This window comes from Saccostrea cucullata, unplaced genomic scaffold (genome assembly GCF_032062105.1).
Source record: "Saccostrea cucullata isolate Sc308-1 unplaced genomic scaffold, CSIRO_AGI_Scuc_v1 ctg1248, whole genome shotgun sequence".
NCBI classification, from domain to species: Eukaryota; Metazoa; Mollusca; class Bivalvia; order Ostreida; family Ostreidae; genus Saccostrea; species Saccostrea cuccullata.
This window is the reverse complement of record NW_026941598.1, coordinates 59,013-83,572: the sequence shown is the minus strand read 5'-3', so window position 1 is coordinate 83,572 and position 24,560 is coordinate 59,013. Positions and strand designations below refer to the sequence as shown.

General features: G+C 31.8%; 1 protein-coding gene and 2 long non-coding RNA genes across 5 annotated transcripts; 1 reads left to right on the top strand and 2 right to left on the bottom strand.

The window, feature by feature from the left end:
- Positions 1-303: 303 nt before the first annotated feature.
- On the bottom strand, positions 304-1,921 carry LOC134258138 (uncharacterized). The gene is made up of 3 exons (XR_009990095.1): positions 1,812-1,921; positions 1,609-1,690; positions 304-484 (listed from the first exon to the last, which is right to left on the bottom strand). It is a non-coding gene; the product is annotated as an uncharacterized LOC134258138 (long non-coding RNA).
- A 190-nt stretch (positions 1,922-2,111) lies between these two features.
- On the top strand, positions 2,112-8,220 carry LOC134258134 (uncharacterized). 3 transcript variants are annotated; one of them, XR_009990091.1, is made up of 5 exons: positions 2,112-2,184; positions 4,109-4,609; positions 6,279-6,426; positions 7,548-7,652; positions 8,116-8,220. It is a non-coding gene; the product is annotated as an uncharacterized LOC134258134 (long non-coding RNA). The 3 variants fall into 3 exon arrangements; XR_009990090.1 differs by lacking the exon at positions 2,112-2,184 and having other exon boundaries at positions 3,937-4,204; positions 4,523-4,609; XR_009990089.1 differs by lacking the exon at positions 2,112-2,184 and having other exon boundaries at positions 3,937-4,609.
- A 1,019-nt stretch (positions 8,221-9,239) lies between these two features.
- LOC134258139 (ficolin-1-like) lies at positions 9,240-23,996 on the bottom strand. The gene is made up of 5 exons (XM_062740687.1): positions 23,661-23,996; positions 16,363-16,500; positions 16,107-16,203; positions 15,012-15,179; positions 9,240-9,502 (listed from the first exon to the last, which is right to left on the bottom strand). The coding sequence occupies exons 2-5, from the start codon at positions 16,387-16,389 to the stop codon at positions 9,240-9,242; spliced, it is 555 nt and encodes a 184-aa protein (XP_062596671.1). The 5' UTR covers positions 16,390-16,500; positions 23,661-23,996.
- Positions 23,997-24,560: the final 564 nt, after the last annotated feature.

Here is a 24,560-nt window from a genome sequence, read left to right as displayed (position 1 = left end):
AAGTACATTAACTATATGTACACAGGGAAAAGTGGCTCGCATGATTTTCATACGATTGCCTTTTCGCATGAATTTCGTGCGAAAATCATATAAAAACCATACGAAAAGTTCCACATGCGAATTTCATGCGAATGTCCTCATATAATATTTATGCGAAATTCATGCGATTTTCATGTGACTGAAATTTCGCATGATATTCATGCAAATTCCAAATTATCAGTTTTTCATGTAAAAATCGTGCGAAATTCGCATAAATATTATGCGATATTCATATACACAAGAGAAAAGCAATGAACAAAGAAATTGAACATTTCAATATTTATTTAGGTTTTTCTGCCACATCAAGTGATAAAAATTGCCAGTCTCTGATATCATATTGCTTGGATGTTCCTTGGTAATCCATTGACTTTAATGATTGTTGTGTTTACAGGCAGTTTTTCAGTACGTCTTTCTTTCAGTCTAATTGTGTCCTGGCAAGTGTTTCCTACAAAGATTATCAATTAATTAATTAATTAATTATTCAATTATTATATTAATTATTATAAAATACTATTACCCATACTAATATTTCAATTGTTTAGGTCAAAGGGACCAATTCCTAGATTAGGATGACATTAAATACAATAAATTCAATGATATCACTTGAAAAGTCCATGTTTTGGCAACTTGAATTACTGAGTACCGTATAATCCCTATTAACCGCCCCTGCCCTTATTAGCGCCCCTTGGGTATTTTTCAATTGTCAGGAAATAAGGGCCCCCTGTACAGTGATTAAAATCCTCTAGAATCAAATTAAAAAATGAAAGTGAAAATAAAACTTGTCTATAGATTAACCTATTTCTCAGTGAAAAAATGAATATTAATTTAGCATTTTGGTGAATTATCTTCACTTTAAGTAAAGTTAGAAATTATTTTAGTGGTTCTTTGTATTCATTTTTTATTTTCAAAGGATTTTAAAGTTAAAATATGACATTAAATATCATAAAGACTATACCAAAATAACCGCCCACTTTTTGCAATTTTCTAAGCGCCCGGGGCGGTTAATAGGGATTATACGGTATGTTAAATGGTACTATAGTTTAGAGCGAAACAGAAAAGACCATGTGTTTAACAGATTCATAACTGCATATTAGACTTTAAAGGGATGTGTCAGACACCATACAGTGTGTTATTGACCTAGCGACTCTATATATCGGGCTGCTATTGAACCATTAATGAGATAAAAATTTTCATTTTAATTGTGATGTTCCAATTGGACGACAATAAACATGTAATTGATGAATTTTTATATATTACAGAAAACAGTAAAATACTGCAAAGATTGATTTTTTTAAAATCTGCACAGAATAATTAAAATACCTCAACTGTGAATAAATCAAATGCAATATTTAGTTACACTTTTTTTGCATGGACCTCAAATTAATCCCCTAGAAGATTGAACCTTTTGTTTGACCTATGTCTAAATTATTTTATGGGATACACTTGGTCTATAAAAGTTGTGTTTACATGTGTCAGAACAAAAACACTGTCTGTGTGTTGTGTTCTGACACATATGTAGAAACTTGTAATGACAATTAGTTTAAATAAAAATAACCTTAAATTACTTACTCAAAATTTAGTAAACCTTCATATAGATGGTCACTAAGCATAAAAAGGACCAGTCGATTCACCTGACTGCGTTACGTAGAACCTGAAATGAGAACGCAATCCAAATTTACTCTGAAAGATTTCGTTGCAAGTTGAATTATCAATAAAAATGTGCATTATAACCACAAAATATGACAAAAAATCAACAAAGCATACATATTTACCATTGTTTCAAAGAAGTATATCACAATCAGCCAAAAGGAAAGTCTAGAACAAACCATAGAAAGGAGCTCTTGCTGACTCGGATTTTTTTTTCTGTAACAGGAAGTGCAAGTAGAACCTGGCTAATCGGTTTCGTATTCATCCAAGAATCGGGAAATACCTTAATCTTTGTAATATTTGTCTTCAAATTTTTATCTTAAAAATGCATCTCCACTTCAAAGACGAACGCAGATGACTAAGTGATATAAATTTACTTTATGGAACCAAAGCTAATTCTTTTATGGAATGCCGTAAGACACAAATTACGCCATCATGCGACTTAGAAAGCAGAAAGAAAGAAAGAAAGAGCAGAATGTTTTCAACTCCATATTTTCTGTAAGTTTGTAAGATTCTCATCTTCTTTTTATATCAGACGGATGTAATAACTTTATTTAAGAAATAAACAACGTTATTTAGTGAACATGGCGTTATGAATAGCAATTGCTCTGCTGGCATATTCCATGATGCGCGCTAGCGCATCATGGAAAATATGCCAGCAGAGCTATTGCTATTCATCACGTCATGTTCACTAAATAACGTTGTTTATTACTTATATTTGCATTCTTTGATGTTGTCAAGAATATCAGAGGAAATCCTGACTTACATAGGGACGTAGCTTCTTCTGTCTTCAGTAAAGAAAACACATACGGCTTTAAAGTCAGTACACCTGATCAATACTCCTTTTCTCTAATAAATCACAATTTTAAAAATATTTCCCTCTCTAACACAGTTATCTGGATACAAGCAGCGCCGTCATCACATTCTCTTAATTTTTGTTTTGATGCAGTCGTGACGTCATCGATCAACGTTATTGACAAAAATCAATTATTTAACACTATGATAAAAATGAGAATGATTTTATAATGATTATTACTCCAGTATGCTTTTCTGTGATTTTTTTGGTACTTTTTTCTATTTATTTTTTCTTGAAATAGATATAGATCTACTAGTTAAAGAGATTTTCTCTTTCTGTATGTTATTACCCAAGTGTGAAGAGTTATCGTTCTTTGTACAAGTATGCATGATACGAAAAAATAAAAATATGGAGTTCTATTCAATTTTTAAAAAGTTTTAAATTACAATTTAATACATTGACCAAAACTAAATTTTTAAAGATATAAAACAGCAATTTCAAATTGTTCTGAATTCCCTTTTTTCCAAAAAATATCATTAAACACTTTTTTTTAGTCCTTTTACGAAACATTTCATATATATACTTCTCAACACGCTTTATAATTGTAGTAGAGCTTGTTCTACAAGAGTGAGATAGAGCAATTGCACTCATAGCAGTGGCAATTGCATCTATAGTGCTATGAACGCAGTTGATGGCTACATGTTCATAGTGAGAGAGGGCAGTGTATATGCAAATATTTGGGAATATTTGTTGACAGCTTAACAACAGATATATGAGATTCAAGTGGATCTAACATTATCTATGGTAACGCATAACGTTATGACTTATGTGTTGAAAATGAAAGATGGGCCTAGTACAGGTTCTCTGCTTTTCTTACAATATTATTGGCCTATTGATAGGCCTAATGTTTTAATGTGTTTTTAATTGCTGTTGCATTGGGATCTAGTATATAAAATTAAACTGCAGCAATCAAATAACACACGTAGCATTTGGGGGGGGGGGGGGTTGTAGATAGAATGTTGATGTTCTATCGTTAAAATGATAAAAATTAATGTCCTGCGTACCCGATGAGGGCTTAAGATTATTCTAACTACGGTGGTAAATTGCAACCCTCCCTAAAGGAATAAGAAGAATTAAGTTCCAAATTTTTGTTTGTTTGTGTTTTTACCATAGAAAATGTTCAGTGAAAAGCTAATGTTGTAGGATAGGATTCTGAGGTTCTGAGATCAATATTTTCCTTTCTTTTTCAAAAATTTTTTAGGTAATCCATACAAATATTTTTTCCTAGTTTTATATCAACCTCCTCCTTTAAAAACCATACCCCACCCGGTATCCTATTGAGTTATTTAACTACATGCAGATGTAAAATGTACATTATAATACCCCCCCCCCCTTTGAAAAAATCCTTCCACCCCTCAACAACAACAAAAATACCCCAATGTCCTGTCCACAAGTACCTGCATGTGCATTCCAAAATGTATGCAGATATAAAGAGGCTTACTTACATCTGGAATGCAAGACAGAAAGTCCTAGTCACTTCCCTAAAATGAGTCGTACTGTACATATATTTACAAAATATTTATTAATTCGAAAATATTTATTAAATGTTGTATTCTATACTCACAGGTATAATTTGCTGGTTATAAGCAGATCTATGCACGGCACTCCATTATACCACACTGATAGCTTCTCAAAGATTATAAATTTGATACATGTAAGCAGGTAAGAAAAAAAATCTAAGAGAGAAATATTTTTTGCAGAGCCTGTGGTATACATTGTTTGTTATTACGTGTATAACAATCAATAACAATTTTGTTATTACGTGTATAACAATTTTGTTATTACATGTATACATGTAGCAAAACCTTAACCATTCAGCTTATATTTGCTTATCTTGCATTTCTTTAATGTAAATACATGTATATAATCTTCGTTAATTTATAGAATACATGTTTTTAATTTAAATAAAGTGACAAAGAGATAATGAACTAAATGTTATTGAACCTACAGTACCTGACATTTTTTAGTTTCTCTGTATAGGCACAGTTACTTGTCATCACAAGGATCAGATTTCAAGTACCAGAGTAGTCCTAACTCCCAAATTTTCCCAATTTGTCAAAAGTACATGTAAGTATTTTATAATATTTTTTGTTAGCTCACCTGAGCCGAAGGCTCAAGTGAGCTTTTCTGATCAAAGTTTGTCCATTGTCTGTCTGTCGTCGTTGTTGTTGTCATTAACTTTTCACATTTTCGACTTCTTCTCAAGAACCAGTGGGCCAAATTCAACCACACTTGGCACAAAGTATCTTTAGGTGAAGAGGATTCAAGTTACTTCAAATGAATGGCCATGCCATATCAAAGGGGAGATAATTCAGAAATAATGAAAATTTGATGGTATGATTTAAAAATCTTCTTCTCAAGAACCACTGTGCCAGGAAAGATGAATCTTACAGAGAAGCATCCTCAGGTAGTGTAGATTCAAGTTTATTCAAATCATGACCCCCAGGGGAAGGGCGGGTCCACAATGGCCAATCAAAGTTTTACATAGAAACCCTTTGGGCTTTATGGAATTTAATCTCGTGACCAATTATGACTAAGCTGGGAATATTTCATTGAATTTTTCTCACCTAAGCCAGAAGCTTAAGTTAGCCCTTTTTATGCCCCAGTAAACAAAGTGTTGGGGTACAGTTTATAGTTTTTGTCGTGTCCGTCTGTCTGTCTGTCTCTCTGTCTGTCTGTTTGTCCTCAAAAACTTTAACCTTGCCCATAACTTTTGATTTATTGGAGCCATGACTTTCATATTTCACATGTTTATTCCTTGTGACAAGACCTTTCTTTGGGTACTACCAAATTTGACCTCTTGACCTTGGAGTTTGACTCACTTTTACATGATAATTTTACACTTTTACTTTGGCCATATCTTTTGAACAGTAGACACCAGGACATTTATACTTCACATGTGTATTTTTTATTGAAAGACCTTTCACTGGATACCAACAACCTTGACCCTTTGACCTTGTAGATTTCTGTACCTGTGCAAAACTTGAACCTTGGCCATAACTTTTGAACGGTAAGGGATACGGTTTTCATACTTCACATATGTAATCCTTGTGAGAAGACCCTTCATTGGATACCAAGCACTTTGACCCTTTGACCTTGACCTTTGAGTTTGACCTACTTTAAAAAACAAGCCTTGACCATAACTTTCAAAGGGTTAGGGCTAGTGCTTTCATATTTTACATATTTAATTCTTGTGACAAGACCTTTTATCTGATAACAAGAACTTTGACCCTTTGACCTTGACCATGGAGTTTGACCTACTTTTAAAAGAAAATTAACCTTGGCCATAACTTCTGAAAGGTTAGGGCTAGGGCTTCCATACTCTACATAAGTAATTTTATGTGGCAAGACCTTTCATTGGATACCAATTAGTAACTTAGCCTGTAGGACTTGACCTTGGAGATTTTTGTACTTATTGAAAAAAAAGTTTAATAATGGCCTGCTTTCAAATTTCACAATTGCTTTCCAGTGAGAATATCCTACTTTTGGTACCTATTAATTAAATTTGCATTTAAGAAAAGTTTAATCTTTGCTATGTTGTCATACGGGGGCATCAGTGTTTAACAAACATATCCTGTTTTTGGTCAAAATTTGTCGTAAAATTTTTCATTTTGATTTCATGCATTGTTGATCGAAACTTTAAATGCATTTTATAAAAAAAAGTACAACTGTAAAAATACCAGCTTATAAAAAATTCTTAAATTTGTGAGATTCTCAATAATATGATACATTTCAGCTAGTGACACAAGAGAAGAATGTTGAGTAAATGCCAATAAAGGCTCGACTGCAGGGGTATACCTGACTTCTCGGCAATTTCTGGTTATCACCATCCGAATGACCGATTCAGAGGAGAAGACCAACTTCAAGGTGACTCTTATGCATTGGTAAGGATTGAAATTTAATTTCATTAATATGGACACTTGAGGGATGCAAGTGTCAATTTATTGTTATTTGTTTTTAGACCTATTGCTTCTCTTTTCATCAGTTGTTGTGTGTCCCATCAGTAACAAATTATCCATTACTGACTGAACCATTATCAACCAAATTTTGCATGGTAAAAGTGCTTCTTGATAGAATGCAAACAAACTAAGTACATTTAAAGTATATACTTATAATGAGTATTAAAGAGTTCCATTTCCAAAATTGTACATTACTTTGCCCCTGGGTACCCAGTAATAGGTTCTGATGTTAAAGAAGACATATAAAAAATGCAGTAATTCTTTGACAGTCATCTTTTTCTGCTCCTAGGTACTCAGCAAATAAACTTATTCATACATATATTTTTTTATCCTATGTTTACGCCTTTATATATGCCTATGTGACATCTTAAAGCGAGGACTGAAATGCAAGGCAAACTTAAAGGTCAAGGTCAAAAAGTCAAATTGTTAGCATCTGAAGGAAGGTTTTGTCATAAGGAATAATTTAACCTGTGAAATATGAGAATTTTAGTATTAACTGTTAAAAAGTTATGGCCTAGATTATATTTTTTAAAAGTGGGTCAAACTCTTAGGTCAAGACCAATTTTAAGGTAAAAAAACTTATTGAATGGTCTTGTCACAATGATTACAAAATAATGTGAAGTATCAGATTGATAGCACTAACTGTTCAAAATTATTAGCCTAGGTTAAAGTTTAGGGATTTTTTTTGTAAAAGTGGATCAAACCCTTATATCAAGGTCAAGAGGTCAAATTTTATAGTACCCCGATAAAGTTCTTGTTACATGAAATACACCTGTGGAATATGAAGCCATAGCCCCACCCACTCATAAGTAATGTGTTTAAAGGTTAAATATTAAGACAGAAAGATGGACATAACAGCACAAAAACAATATAAACCCAACAATCTTTGATAACAGAGGCAAAATTAGTGCATAATATTTCCATGACGGTTTAAATAGTAAAACAGATTCAAACTTATTCCTTTAAAAAGTTGAACTTTGAAGATATAAAATTCATGACTAGTCTTAATAATATCTTTAGATTTATTTCTGTTCTTTGCTTTACAGAGATCTTTCGCTGATGGACTCAAATTGTTCAGGAAAAAATCCAGCTACCACTGTGCCACAGCCACAGATTTCTGGCGTGTGTTCAGAAGGAACATAGATGCAATGGTAGGTAAATTTTGCTTTTAAATTCCCTTGCAACAGATACAAATTACATCATCAGATATAGGTCAATGAAACAGAGACAATTATCTCAAGGTTTAATTGATACCTGACACAAGATTGTTTTTAAGTTTAAAGTCATTTGCAGGAAAATTGTTTTCATTTTTTGTCAATAATTTTATACTTAAGAAACATTATAATTATACTTTTAATTATGATTTATGATGTATGATTTTGAAATCATTATAATTTATGATGTATGTTTTTTAATTTTTTAAAGATCATTTACAATGTAGGCAATATAAATTCAACCTTTTACCAAATTGAACTTAGGGGTGATATGAGATTGCTATATCTACTTTTATTCATATTTTATGTTATCTTGATAAGTAGGGAAATATTGACTTTGGAAATGCAGTTGTAAAATTCATGAATACCCAGTATTCATTACAATTATTTTCTCTTGCAGATGAAACAATCTCCAGACAGATGGGTGGCCCTTGAGCAGAGAATGTTAAAAAGAATTGAAGCATTCAATAAAGAAGATTAAGAAACAGAATGTGTCCAGTTGTTTAATTGTTCATCAAAAGAATAACTTGGATAATCATAGTGGTGCTTCCTCAAAATCTGCATGTGTTAAATTTAAGCAGTTTCAAATTAAGATTTAGATAAAGCTCATTATGTCATTTGCTGGATCAGATTTTGAGATTGTACTTATTGCATTTTTTTGAATACAGTAACAGTGAAACGTTGATGATTAGTTGTACAAATTCATATACAGATCTCAGTATTAGAATTTCCTAATACTTTTCCTCAAATGGATTAAAAGAATTGAAAGTCCAATATACTAGGAAAAATATATAAATTACATCACATGGATTTGATATGAATATAACATGATATTTACATGAAATTCATATGAAAATCTGTAAAGAAAGCAGCAAAAATATTCATATGAATTTCATGCGAATTTTTATTCGCATGATATTCGTGCGAATTTCATGTCAAAATCGCATGATATTTTCATGCGAATATCATGTGTGGTCCTTTTCGTCTCCTTTTCATGCGAAGAATTCGCACGATATTCATGCGAATTTCATATGAAGTTCATGCGAGCCACTTTTGCCTGTGTAATTTTATCTCAAACAAAAATATTGGAAACGTAAATTTTGCTTGATGAAGTAAGATACTAATAAATCACATATTTTCGAGAGGTCATGTTTGTGTGGTTTGAGTTTAAACGCTTGGTTCTTGGGGATTTGAGTTCGTGGATGAAGACTTGTTGAGTAGTTATGTATGTAACATTTTACATTTCGAGGTGGACATGGATTCGTGTGTCTCTTCATACACAGAAAACAACGAAATTAAACACCACGAAAATAAGTGATTTCATAGTATGTGTCCGATGCAGTGGTTAACTCACAGTATATAATTTCTTCGTTTTTAAATATTTGTTTATATGACTGGGCAAATTTTAACATTCCTCAAACAAAACTCCTTATTTTTGTATGTACATGGACTATAGTTACGTAAGAAAGGATAAAAGTGTATTTTCAATGTACATTTCTCAATACACAAGTTTTAGGTAATACTTCAGGAGGACTTTATCATCATGAGAGTCTCTTGAATTAGTCTGCCATCGGTCACTGTAGGATGCCATGGTGTCGACCAAAGTGCCGAGGACCAGGGACCGTTAAGGAAGGCGGAGTTACACCAGTTAAACCACCAGCCTCCTCTACGGCTACTGAGAGCAGCACAATTACCAATATATCTATCATTATCTCTATCCGGAGTGGAGAATGACATCCCAGACAGATCTAAGTAATCAGGAGAACCGGTGTCTAACATACGGTCACCTGCAAAATTAAACAAAGGGAATCACAGACAGATGTAACATAGCGTCAGCTGTAGGATTTCAATGTAATAAATTACACTAATGATTAAATTATGATTATGCTATTTTAATTGGAACTTTTAAGATGCTTAAGACGAATTGTTAGCAAAGATGAATCTTAAAATTTAGATAAATTTTGGAAACTACTGGGCATGTTAGCAAATGCTATAAATTAAAAATAATCTCATGAAATATCATTTTATTTTATTTTTTTTATAAAACTTTCTTATAGTTTTATTATACTGTACTCATATTTTTTTCACTCCGTAAAGCATCATAAAGGATAAAAAAAAATAGAAATATATAAATAAGCATGCATAAACGATGTATCCTTTCCAATGCTCTACAAGCATTCATACTTAGTCAGAAACGTACCGACATTCCTAATTTTTACTCAAATAAAATACACGGTTCCTGTCTAACGACGTTCGATCATTATATTTAAAGTCTTAAACTTTTTTTGCTAAGTATAACTTTAGATCAACATTCTTAGCTCAGTTAAAATTCAAAAATGGGGGTCAATACGCTACTTTTGGCGCTACAGTACATTTAGTATGACCTTCTTGCACTGAAATAATTGTCTTAATAAAAAAAAAAAAATTTTTAACGTTTTCTTTTCAATATTTTTATTCAATTAAGGCATGAAACAAAATGAACTCTAAGTTTGTTTAAAAAAGACACTTAGAAATTGTGACTAAGAAAAATTTTCGAATTACGTCGCATAATCAATTATTTGACCTTTCTGCACTAATAAAAAGTGATTTTTGTGGCATTGAAAATTTAGTTGGCAAGAAAATTATTTTAAAGTCTTAAACTTTTTCTGAATTTAAGCAAATAGGTCAAATTTATCTTGAATGTTTAGAAAAAAATATCAAAAGTGGGGGTATATGATGTAAATTTTCGTATATTGACATTCTTTTTTTGAATAATATCTGAAAAGAACGAGGGCGCTTTTGACTGGCATTCGGCAGGAATCTGGGCGCAATTGAAAAGTGAAAAATTTATCGACATGTCACATGAAATTTTAACATTTTTTTTTAATTTATCGAGTTCCTGTGAAACAGGAAAGGGAAATATTTTCCCGGAATTAAGCTTTGATTTGCAAAATAATAACTTGAAAATTGGCAAGATCAGACATTTGGTACAAAATGTTACATTTTTAAACACGTTTTTCTAAAAAAAAAAAAATTCTATCTCTGGGTCTTCTCTCCATGATTTTCAAACATTTTTGTGTGTATTTTAATTCAAAGAAACAAATACACATTTTTAAAATATGGAGAGAAGACCCAGAGACCACGAAAAATGAACTTTTCCCAAAGAAATCCAAATGTGTGAATGTGGTGCTTCTTTATCCTTTTATAATCACCTGTATATATGTAGCGATGATAGCTCAGTAAGTTGGGCTACCCGTTCAGTGCTCTAAGTAATAATATAGTTATTGGTTCGAGCCTTGCATGGGGCCTAATTATTTTTTTTTTCATGCAAACAACCATTTATTTTCCAGTTTCGTTTTAATTACTGTTGTATTAAAGTTTTTTTGAATAAGATATATTTTGGTTCAGTTTGGTTCTCGAGTGGAATCAATTCCAATATTCTATTCTATAATGTTCATGTACATGTGCGTATCATGCATCTATACATTAAATCTTTAAAGTTTTTTTTTTTTTTTTTTTTTTTTTTTTTTTTTTGTGAAACATTACTATGTTATAGTACCCTATAGGAAAAACGGACATAAATGATACAATCTCACAAAGTCTTTCAAACTAAACGAAAAAAAAGACCTTTACATCATATACCCCACCCCCGAATATTTGTCTCACTTTGTTGATAGAATTCATCAGAAATAATTTAATAGATATTTCAGAACCATCATAACAAATTTCACTGCAAAAAGCAGCTTTGTGTGCATCCAGGATTGAAAAAAAAAGAAATCCAAAATTAGCAGTACTGTTACAGTGTTAAGTTGAAAAAATGATCATTTTCGTCTAAAAAGCCTTCCACAACAAAATATATAGTCCCTAGCTTAAGGTAGGATTCTTCCCTGGTTTCTGACTAGATGAAACATTTCAAGTATATTTGCTTATATGTCTTATATATTTAGATGTAAGGGATTTAACAGACCATATTTGTCTTTCCTCATCACAATAGTACAACTTTAAATTGAAATGGTAAACTGCGTTTGAAAACTAGCAGGGGCTATATTTTTGGCGGAATGGTGGCGTATGAAAATATCTTAATTTCTGCCTCTCAAAATTATAAAAGAACGATAAATTTAGTTATAATTTTTACACAATCAAAGACTTGGAGAAAACGTCTACATCAACTACAGCCATGTTGATTATAAATGTAAATGAAGCCATGGTAGAAATTATTTTTCCCGCAACACATTATATACCATTCGATTTTCAAAAGAATTAGACCACTAAAATGTTGTTTTTGACTTAGTTACACCATATGATCAAATTAAAGTAAAACCTTGTAGAGCTTGAATGCAAATGAGCAATTATTCGTTGAGTTTAGAATAAATTCCGGGAAAAATTTGTCCCGTCGTTCCCGCTTTACAATTAGTGAAGGTCCAAGCTGATGTCGAGTAAAAAAAATAATGTCAATTTGGGAATTGATTTCAGAATATCTGAGAATAATAAGGAATTATGAAATGAACTTTGGTAGTAATGAAGATTGTTTATATTTGAATAGATATGGATAGAAAGTAAAATTGTAAACCATTTGATTTAAAAGAATTTTGTTGGCGGAAGTAGGTACCCCATGAAAAGAGTTCCATACCTTTATTTTTTTTCAACACCTCATTTTTTTTCTAAGCGATCTAAAGGCCTGTGGATCCGGTATAGTAATATGTTTTTATGTAAAAGGAACAGTCTTTAAACTTTTGAAATAGAAGTAGATATCACATGTTTGGCAACAGTATTTTTTTATTCTTAATGTCAAGGAAAAAGATAACGACATTGACCTGACCTTGCCTCTAATATAAAACGGTTAAATTTAATTTCACTGATACTATCACTTACTGATATTGTCTTCTTGATTATGTGAAAATTTCATTAATTTTTGAATAATAGAAATTTGAGAAGAATCCTACTACTACGATGAAATTTTCTTGTTCTAAAAGATTTTTCTAGTTTCTGTAATTAAGCTTAAGTTTCATGTTTTTAAAACAATTCTTTCTAAATTTTAGAGCTTTGCAAATAATTTTCTTTGTTTAATTTACATATCTTGATCTTTTGAATTATATCACCGGAGATTTCAGTTAATCCAAGCTAATTGGTTTTTAACACCTGTCATCGTTTGATATTGGCTAAATTATCTTTAGGCAAGTTATCATCAAAAGGGCGATAATCTGGCCCTCAAATGTTTTAAGGTTTTACTCAATCGTCAAAAGTTTTTTATCTATTTATCTTCAAATGTCATTTTCACACATGTCACATTCTAATTGTTATATATACTGTTGAATTTGTTTTGGATAATCAGTCGGAATCGGAGAGCCGTCCCGAGCACACTGACCTGTATCAAAGTTTGTCAGTTCCATATTAAAAGTTAAAACGCCGGTCGGAGTTTGTCTTGAATCTGTTTAAAACTTTATTGTCATATACATATTTTAATTGAAAAATTCAAATTTTTGTAGAGGATACTACCTTAATTCTACTTGAATTGAATTAAATCGCGGCTTTCTCATTGGATATAGTTAAATTTGCACTGCAGAATTCAGGTTTAATGTTAAAACTTAAAAAATGATGCAGAATTTTATAAATAAAGGACCTGACCAAGATACGTTCAAAATCTCGAACGTCCTTAAAATATAGGCGATATTTGGGCGAGGGTACGAAAACGTACGCGTGATAGAGGGGGAGGCCTGTCGAGCTCTCCATCAAGTTTTCGACCCGAGCCCAATTATCACTTATATTTCAAGACAGTTACCGTGTATATCGTTTATCCTACAAAATATATTTTCATCTTACCTCCAAATTGAACTTTTTTCAACCCGATTTAGACACATTTCTGCAGTAGAAACTAAGACGCCATAGCGTAAACAATGCAATATACGTCACGTCACAAGGCTTTTAGAACGTCTGAATACATACAGGAGGCTTTATAAGGACATTGACCTAATAAAACATTAGCTTTTTAGGTTACCTAACCTTTATTAGGCCAATGCAAGGGGTGGTTGCAAGATAAAAAAAATATCACTGATTATCTGCTATTCTAACTGCAAAACTTAGACAAATACTTTTTTTTACTCGCGGTGCTGATAACATTAGAAAAGTGAAGACAATCTAAGTCGATGTTGAAACACTGACAGTCAATGAGTACTGACCTGTTTACAGTCCCTGTGGAAATACTTATACAAGTGCTGACATTTACTGATAATAACTATCCCTATTGTTCTCGCTCTCTGGGAGGCTGCAGAGGTGGGAAATTGTGTGTTTGCTTTATACATTCAATTTAGAAACGGTCTTATTTTAATATTGGAAATTAAAAGTTGCAGATCACAGAAAATTTAATTGACCATTTCATTACTGATATTACTGAAATAATTCAAACGTATTCGATGATCTACATGTATGTGTGAATTTAATTTAAATAAAGTGTGAAATAATTACAATTTACATCTCCTCCTATTCATTCTAAGAAATACATTTATTGATTGTTTATTAATGTATTCCTTCGCAGCCGCTGCTAAATTTGAATAACTGTCTAAGTACGATTGTTAGCATTTTCAAATTTGTCTTTGTCAGTAATTATCTAATGTTTTCAGTAAAATGGGAATATCAGTACGTTTCTGACTTAGTAGGGATACCTATCCAGCTTTGATATTATTTTTTTAGCCCAATGACACGAAAACAATATTTTTCATGTTAAAGAAATGATGGTGCTTTGCTCTTTCGAAAATGATTAAAGGTAAGAATGATAATTAAAATTTAAGATTTTGAAAAAAAAATTATAGTAAATTACGGTTTTAACATGAAAATATCGATTGTTTGCCTTTCTTCTAAAGCCAAGAAATGGCTACCTGATATCAAAATACTATTCACGATATTTTAAAAATTCAAATGAAAATAATGAAAACAATATTGCTAAAATCGTGGATACCCAATTTCATTTATAATTAACATGCATATCAATTTTTCACCTTGTAAAATATTAAAGACATTTGTTCTTTATGACTTGAAAAATACAATGATATTAGAGGCATTTCTGAGCTTGTTGAACTAAGGGGACATATTAAATTAACTTTTTTTAATTTTTAGAATAAAGAACTGTGGCTTCTTATATATTTCTGCTGAAAGATCAGTCTAAAATTCCGAAAGCTTTAATTCATAATCATTATGTATCTTGTCTAATCTCAGATCTCAGTCTATCTCATTCAGTTGTGTATATCATTATCATGCTATTTATCTCTCTCTCTCTCTGCTATGGTAGGCTCAAATCAAACATTATACTTATTATATATTTGCCTAAAGTTCCAGATGCTGGACCTCCAAGAAATAGTTTGTAGATGTCATCTTCACCCGACACAGAAAACTGATGATAACGTTCATACAGGGTTGTACCATTTTGTAATGTGATGGAGACGTACAGGGATGAGTTACTTCCCTTAGTAAGTTGATGAATCACGTCATTCCCTTAAACATATAATTGTGGGGCAATATATGCCATTGATATATAGAAAATATTATTTATTTCAGAATCGCTGAAATGTGATGCAGCATAATATAACTAAACATTCAGAGAGATACGTGATGTGTGTCAGAGAGTACGAAATGTATTGACTTTTAATAATTTAAGGGTATATGCACTATAATTTCTGTGTTCTTGCATTCAGTGTACATGAATTAACAACAGTATATTACTGTGAAAACAACCAATAAGATATTTATATTTACTTTTCTATGTGTTCAGCTTCTACCACTTTATCGCAGAAATGTCATATTGCATTGCCAGACGTTATACTAATGTATTCTTTGTCTAGTATAAAATGATAATCTGTAAAATCATTGATAACCGAAAACCCTGGCGAAAGGATTATGTTTTTGTAAAAGAAAACAAAAAGAAGGCGAAAATGTCAATGATTATGTCGCATAATTTTGTAAATTTTCTGAATACTGTAATTTTCAGGTCTTAAACGATACTCTTAGAGACAAATTGTTTGCGGACTCAGATGTGAACAAATCCAGAAAAAATAACAATCCGTACAGGGGCCCACTCTGGATAAAGCAGTTTAAATACCAGAGGCTATGAAAATCAAAAGATGCCTTCGAATTGCAAGGAAAGAGCTTCGGTATAAATGTAAAACGAAACGACAGATGAAAGCAGCATGTTTTGCAAACAATCATTTTTTTCAAAAACATTTGTTATTCTTTAAAAAAACTTTAAAAAAAAGCAGAATTATTTCACGGATGAACACTTGAGGATTCAAACGTAATTTTAAAGACTTTCCCATGAGAAAACAAAACCGAAACCTCTTGATGTAGCTAAAGTATATGTCGTGCTCAGAGATCAACGCGAGAATTAAGAACTGTATGTTAAAGAAGATGTAAAAAAGAATTTACCAATCCAATAAGAATCATTAGGATAACCAAAACCATCTCTATACTCCGTCCATGTCCTGTCAAAACTGACTGATCCACTCGTACGTTTCTGGATTGCCTAGGGGTAAACAACAGAAATGAAAATAAAGCATTAAAATTCAAACTAATTTCTCTGCCAATTATTTTTCCTATGTGTCCCATAAGGGAAATTCTACAAGTAATTCAAGAGAGAGATAGAGAGAGAGAGAGAGAGAGAGAGAGAGAGAGAGAATCTTACTGTCCACCCTCCACTTTCTGTCTCCATATCGCAGTACACGCTCTTTTGGCTATTGTTTTCAAAGGGATATATTTCATAAACACCAGATTGCTTGTCCGTTTACATATAGATCCTTACAATTTGAACTCAGTTTGGATCCTACGAGTATAGACAGAATGATAAAACTAAGTTGATTGACACTGAGTTTAATATCAAATAGTCAAATTCCTATCATCAAATAAAAAACCCACTGATTTGTTAGATTTTTTTCACTTTTTTAAACAGTACAATAAGAAGAAACCTCAATAATTATCAATATTATAGGGTTATTGAACTTATATTGGTGAATATTGGCACGAGTTGGCTGTTCAAATACACGAGCTTGCGAGTGCATTTGAACAGCCAAGGAGTGCCATTTTCACCAATATAAGTTCAATAACTCCTTTATTATATAGTTAAAACATTTCCACATAATTCATAATAATTATTCCTACTAAAAAAACATCAAAATGATGATTTTTAAGCGGTTAGCTTCGCTAGCCGCTATATGGCATGTGTCGGCAACCGGAAACCTCCATAAGGCGCTACCTATCGGCATCGCTTTATCGCTCGTAACCTTATCCTTCTGCAACCAAAACCGGAAACTTCCACAAGGACCCACCTATCGACAGCGGTAACTTCAGCAAATGATTTGTATACTGTCGGCGTAATACGCCCCCTGGTTAGAGATTGACAATATGCTGTGAAGTCTGACTAAAGCCAGCCCCTACTATATAATTGGTACTAACGAAGTATATGCTGTGTATGAAGAGTGGCTATTATAACGATTATATCGAATTCTTATTAGTATATTAACCAAAGCATTGACAATACTTACAACACTTACTTTTAAGAACTGAGAATTTGGTCCTTATTACATGTGTATCGCGCGATAGCGATTTCTGACAACTGTTAGTTTATTTTTGAAAGTTTATTATACAGCAGGTTGGATGTTATTACATACTGCAAAAACATCAGCAAATCTCTCGATCGAGTTTGATTTTACTTGCCAAAGTATTAAGAAACACCATTTATTAAGTTAATACCTGAAAAGCGCTTTTATAAAAACACCGAACGCATCTGTAAGTTTTACACTTTTTGTAACGTTTTATGGAAACAATAGGGTTACCTCCACTATGAAACGTTTGTTTTTCTTCTCTTTTCTTCTCTGTCTAATAAACAGATTATAAAAGCTCTGCTTCCAGGGATAAATTCTCTACTCCGTCTTTGATAATTTATAACAATCGATCATAAGGGATTACTTACTATTAGTTTTGTAAAAAATAATGGAGCACTTAAAGTAGTAAAATCAATTTTGAAAAAAAATGGAGAAATATATATTAATTTTAATCAGCATTGTGATCCTCTTCTAAAAATCAACCGATATTATTTTCACAGAAGAATGAGGTATGAAAAATTTTGGCAATTAGCAAAAATTTAAAATATAAATGCTTATTTATAAGTTTTGAAAATTTGATCAATTCCTAGGGAACGTATTATTAGCTGTGAAAATACTTTTAAAATTTGAATTTGTCCAATTTGTCGTTTATTGTTTTAAACGTTTGAGAAGAATAAAATTAAAATACAGGTGTTTAGAGGCACATTGATAGAAAAGAAATCAGTGTATATTGTTTAACCGACATATTGAAGAAAGTGACACTGATAACTTCTTAAGTTACACTGATTTTTAATGTACATTTGAATTTTTAAATACTAGTATTGATTGAATACACAACTTTCCTTTTCATGTTTTATTTGAGAACAATATTGCATGAAGAGTATATGATAAAACACCTTATATGTCCTTATCTAGATATTGTGCCTTATATTGTGCAAGACTTCTTTCAAATGATTCTCATATACCATTTACTTTATTCGAACATTTACTTGTTTGAAAAGTCAATAAAATATATTTCATAAAGCTTGATAATCTTGTTTACTCGCCAGTTTTCCCGTAGAAGTAGTAGTTTATAATATTACTATAAAGGAAGTATTCAGTATCTGTATCAAAATACAGAATGATTAATGATCGATTTTAGAAGAAAAGCTGACTCCTGAAAGTTCAAGAGGTGGGATCCGTTGCCTAAAAAAAGTAAGCATCCCTCGTTGACAGGTTAATTATATTGCCGCGATGAGCCTACACAACTGAATCTCTCTGATATCAATTCATTTACAAAGTCTCTCCTCAGCCATCCTTTTTTCTCTGACTAGCCAGCTGTAGATCTACACTACTCCAAATCCATTAATCTAAAGAATTTAACTTGTCATTTTTTTAGCTGTTTGTTATAGTAGGCTTTACAATTACCTAATTTCAGATTCAATGGAGAATAAAAGACAATGAAATTTTCAACATCAACATAATTTTTTTTATCCAGAGAACAATTGGATGCCATCAAGAGAGAATTTTTAAAAATGCACTTCCTGTCTTTCAAACTGAAGAAATCTCATGTTTAAATTTTGAAACATGCATTTCAATCTTATTAAAATTTATTCAAATGTTCCAAATCCGCTACCGCTTCTGAAACATCTAACATCCCATTCGGGGTCACATCAGAGCGACCTTTCAATCATGAATACATGTACAAGTAAACACAAACACTTTGGCCATGTAGATTCAAGCCTCGGTAAACAGTTCTCAAATTAATTCCACGGCTACATATCATCATTATTGATACTGTCTAACGTTGAATTAAAGTAATTTTGGAATAATTTTTCATGTATCTTCTGCAGTCTGGCATCTAAACGTGAATAATGCAAACGAAAGAGCACAAACTATACAAGATACTCCACACGTCATACATAACACAACTTTTGCAATGCATATCTTTTTGCTACAAAACTCCTCGGGTGTTTTGGTTGGGTGGTGAAAACAAGAAACCCATCTGAACTATTAGCCAGGATTTCGGAGGAACCATTTTCTTTGCCTAATCGAAGATTCACTCCTACATGACCCCAAATAGGATGTTGTTAGATGTTTGAGAAGCATTAGCTGATTCGGAACATCTAATTTTAATTAGATTGCATCCATCTGTGACATCAGTTTGGAATGTTATTGGTTTTACTATTGAGTAAAGTATTACAAAAACAGAATGTCTGGGTTTTTCTTCTTTGATGACATTAGACAAAGATATGCATACTTAAATATCATCATTTTATGCACTTTTTCGGTACATATTAGATGAAAGCATGCTAACCGCTTTTCAGTACTTTCAGTACTTTGATTTAGTATCGGTATTTAAATTAACGTCTGTCCTGTTAGCGTTCAATATCGCATCATTCCAATGACCCTAACGAGCGAAATGATTTGTTTATTTAGGTTTAATTGGTCTAATACGTATTATATTTTAATAAATAATTTCTTTTTTGTGTGAAAAATAAACTCATCTTACCTAGATGCCACTTCCTTTCTTTAATTTAGCTCTGAGAATTTGAACAGACGACTATTTTTGTTTACAACGGGGCGTTCGATATTGAACGCTCGTATTCGGAATGTTTCGGGCATACTCATATTCATAATACAAAGTTAGCGTTCAATAAAACGTCAAGATATTGAACGTTAAAATTCTCTAGATTTTTGGTAGTATTTTATTACAGACTATTCATTAGCTATATAAGAAACGAACATACCGGTTTGTCTGTTTAGAGATGATATATGTACGTATTTACATTTGCAAATATTATCCTTATATAAAATAAATTGAACATTGCATTTTTTTTTATTTCATAGATAAGGTTTAAAAGACAAAAAGAAATTTATTTTGGTGTTATAATTGGTCCAAGTAATTCAAATTTGGCGTCATAAATTATCCTATTGATTAATGAAAGACATGGAGAAAAGGAGCAGTATTCAATCTCAAAAGTCCCCTCAAAAATAAAAAAAAAAACATTAGACGTGGGATCAGGTTCATTTAAGGAGTGAGCATCTCTTGAATTGTCTGCCAGTCAAGCCTTTGTCATGCTCGAGATTAACGGCAAAATCAGTCAAAAATTAGTGTGTAAACAATGATGCAAAACAAAAATGAAAAACATTAGTCAGCATTTGACTTAATGATAAAATGTTTTTTCTGACAAGATTATTGAATGGAGCACAGAACTGGCAAAATGGTGAATTTAAACGAGACTGTTGATTTTTTTTTCTTCAGTGTGTTTGTCGATCACTTAAAGTTTTGTTCAGTCATATAAATGCTCTCGCGAATAATATTAATGGAGAGATATAAACCCAATATGCAAGAGAAAAGGGGGCATTGGCGAAGTAGTAAGGAACGTTGACTATTGGAAAAATAAATTCAACAACTCTTTCATGAATTTTTGTGGTTACATTACTTTCCATGTCTATATGTTATATGTACATGAAACAGACTCTGTGATATCTTTTAATTCGTGCTCACTGGGATATTTCATGAAAAAAATACGGAAACTGGAAAACAATCTAAAAAATTCGAGTTGAATGCCACAACGGTAGTCTTTCTTTTCTCATATCAAATTTTGAACAAATTCTGCTTCATATGAATAAAGAAATGAATCAACTACTAACGAAGTGCAATTGATACCCATGGGAATTCAAACATATTGGTCGAATACATTGTCTCTAAATGTCAGATAGATTTTTCAACCAAAAACTCAAAGTATCTTTTAAATATAAAGTTTAGGCTACTTGGGTGTACAATCAAAACTTTTTATATAAAAAAAATAAACCTAATAAGTGCATAAAGACAATATAGATACACTTAAGATCTTCATTTTTATTGAAAACAATCAGTTGTCAATGATGTCAAAAAGCCAAATGTATAGTTGAAACATCTGTTACCATTTATGATTTTGATATTTAATAATTTAATGCCATTTGTTTTTATCGACATGTTGTCAAGTTTCCTCCATTAGAGTGGAACGTAAGATAACAAATAATCTTATACGAAAGATTAATACACAAACAGGCAGTTCCCTAAATCGTAACTTTTGTAAATAACCTACTTTATTCCGGCATTGTTAACACTAGCATAATCCTCCAACTGACATAACTCCAATTCCCGCGAATCTCGCTTTGTTTTTAAATACATCGAGATCGCATAGCACAATAAACTTCCGGTTGAGGTCTAATTGCGGGAAAGGGGTGCGGACCGTACGTCATTTCACTAGCAACGTAATGTAATATAAACAGATGACAGCTGTCATCTGCAGATTTGCTCACTTGCCTAAATATGACAAGGACGGAGAAATATAATGCAAACCCAAAGCAGATGGTCCCCTATTTGGGAAAATTTTATATGGGATATTTAATCCCATTCTTATTGATTTCTTAGAAAGAATTTGTTTATATAATTTATTACAGTTCTACAACCCATCCTTGACAAATTAATTTATTTTAATAAAGATTTATATAAAAGTTATTTGGTATTATAATTTCTATCTGATATACAGACTTGAAAGACCCACAGTTACTTTAACGCAAAACATATTAAAAAGGGTAAAAAAAAAAACGTCACACTGCAATCGTGTTTATTATATTGATTTGGGAGGGGGGTTGTTTTTAATATCCGTCAAAAGTTCAAATACTGAATGTTCTCATTATTCCATATTAACATTTGTTTACACTTTCCTTTATTTAACACTTCTGAAAGCAATACGTATCTATAAGTGTATAAATATTGGTACGGGGTTAAGAAATCATAGAAGTGGGTATGGATAAACTCTTGACGTAATTTTTCAGTGACGTCTTAAAGGGTCGACGCGTGTTCAGTGGATTATATACATGCCGTCGGGTTTGAAAAATAATGCATTTCACACGTTAAAAACCATAATCAGGTAAATAAAAAGTATGAATGTCTAAATGTAAACATAAGTAATAAGGTATCATTTTAAAACATCTATTGGGCTATAAATATGGGTTGGTACGAGAATAAATTCATCATAAAGCCCTTCAAGCTTAATGGAATTTAATCTTGTGACCAACCCGTATTTATATCCCTACAGATGTGCAATCATACTTCATTTCATTACTTAAATAATAATAAGGAAAAAGGTATTTATTTTATTATTTTTGTTCGTTCTGAAAATCAAAACCTAACCATATGCAACTTGAGTGAGTTATAAAATTATTATCGTCGCGCAGGGGGAATAAGGAAGCATACAAAATATTCTACCTTGACTAATTCAGTGCTACATTATGACGTCATAGTAGGCGAGATGACGTCAATTCTAGAACACAAGTTTTCGTAATATCGGTATTTAGAGACGTAATTTAACTAAAGAAAATATATTGAAACATGTAAACATTAACAAAAATGAAATGTTCTTATTTTGTTATGCTGTATTCTATCATTTTGATTAAAATCTACCAGCGATGACGTCATATTTGTACATCGAGTAACTTTGGAATTGATCATGTCGTGTAAAGAGAATTTGGCTGAGATGGCATGTACAAAGAAAAGAAAAATGGAGTTTAAAAGCAAATATTGTGAATATTTTTTGAAATTCATATGGAGTTAAGTAAATAAAGCATGTATGCTTATTTATTTTCATCGATTATATTCTCTTTAGAAGACAGTCAGCTATATACATATCCCGGTCGGCCTTTCCTCTGTCATTTCTGACAAAAATAATGCAACAGAACAACAATAAGCTGTATATTTCAAAACATAAGATTTGTACCGATGGAAAGTTTGCCTCCTAAAATACTTGAAAAGTGCTGCTAGAATCCCGAATTAAGCATGTTTTTACATGTACGAAAATTCTTGGTTCATATGTAAAAAATTCAAAATATCGGGTAAGGTTTCGTGCAAATGTGTGGATTAATTATTTTACTGACGGGACAGTGGGATTCTAGCAGCACTTTTTAGGCAAAATAGATGTTTTTCAACTACATTATTTACTCAAAGAAAGTTTTAAACTCCGGGGTATTGTTGTTCTGTTAGCTTTTTATTAAAGAAAATTTCGCTATTAATAAAAGTCACGTGATGCCGTGGTGATGTTGCACGTCGTTGCGTTAGACACTCTTTAATCTTTATGCAATAAACAATAATAGTTTATGTTCATCAGCGATTTTGGTAAATTATCAAACTTAATTTTCCTTAAAAAGTCTAAATTTCCTGAAAAATGACTTGTATGCTTCCTTAACATACCCGCACGGCTGCATGTTGTCCAGGTATGTGTTTTCCCTGAGTAACAAAGTGAATGACAATGGACCAGTAAAATTATGCACACAATGTCATCAATGACAATACCCGGTAAAAAAAAACCCCACACATACGTGTGTTCAAATTAAATGTTTGTAATATACAAACCTTTTGGTGTAAGGTTTGTCAGCAAATCCTTAATTTCCCTATAACCCCGCCGCAGTTCAAACACTTCTTGTTGAAGTTTAGTCGTCGAAAGGTTTGTTACCAAATCTTTGAGTTCCACATTTTCCTTCCGTAGTTCATCCACTTCGTGCTGAATCTTTTTCATCTCGTCCAGAAGAGCAGAAAGTGTTCCAATATTCTCTTCATTACGGTTGCAGTCGTTTCTTTCATTCAAATAAATATACTGGGAACTGGCACATATGAAGCCGGACATGAAGAAAACTGCCCACACTTTTTTCATGATTCAATTTTCTTGTTTTCTTAATTCAAGCGTTACTTGGAAATACTCCAAAGTTTAAATACCTGCTGAGCAGGAAGTATATAGCTCTACTCTTGACAAAAGGATCGTTTGACAGTGATTTAAATAAACCAGAATCGTCCATTCATTTGAAACTATTTAAAATGTTTTAGTGGGTAGACTAAAGAGCTATACACGCTTGAAAAACACCTTCATAATAACATACTTTTTTTTTTTACTATTATTGTAATTTTTTTTTTTTTTTTTTTTTTTTGCAAATGCCATTTTTTTAATTATTATTATTTTATTAATTTATAAAGTGCAAAATTACATAAACTAGTAGTTTGTATACGCTTTACAATACTTATAAATGATTTTGTTAAGATATGAATAAAAGCATGTGAAGTGTTATTGAAAGAAAATGATCGATAAAACAAAGAAATACCTTTAAAACATGATAATAACAGGAAATTGGTTAATTTACACTAGGCAAGATAAAGCAGTGACACGAAGGGCAGAGACTGAAGTTGGGTTTGCGAGATATTTCACCTGGTCCCAGGATTATGAAATGGGCTTGGACTTAAGGTCGGGATCTAGTAAATGTC

Bases quoted from the DNA above. Each gene is read 5' to 3' on its own strand.
- LOC134258139 (XM_062740687.1), bottom strand. From the start codon at position 16,389: ATGGAGACAGAAAGTGGAGGGTGGACA. The intron at 16,204-16,362 runs GTAAGATTCTCT...GTTTACCCCTAG, and splicing joins CAGAAAGTGGAGGGTGGACA to GCAATCCAGAAACGTACGAG. The intron at 15,180-16,106 runs GTAAATTCTTTT...TATATGTTTAAG, and splicing joins TAATGATTCTTATTGGATTG to GGAATGACGTGATTCATCAA.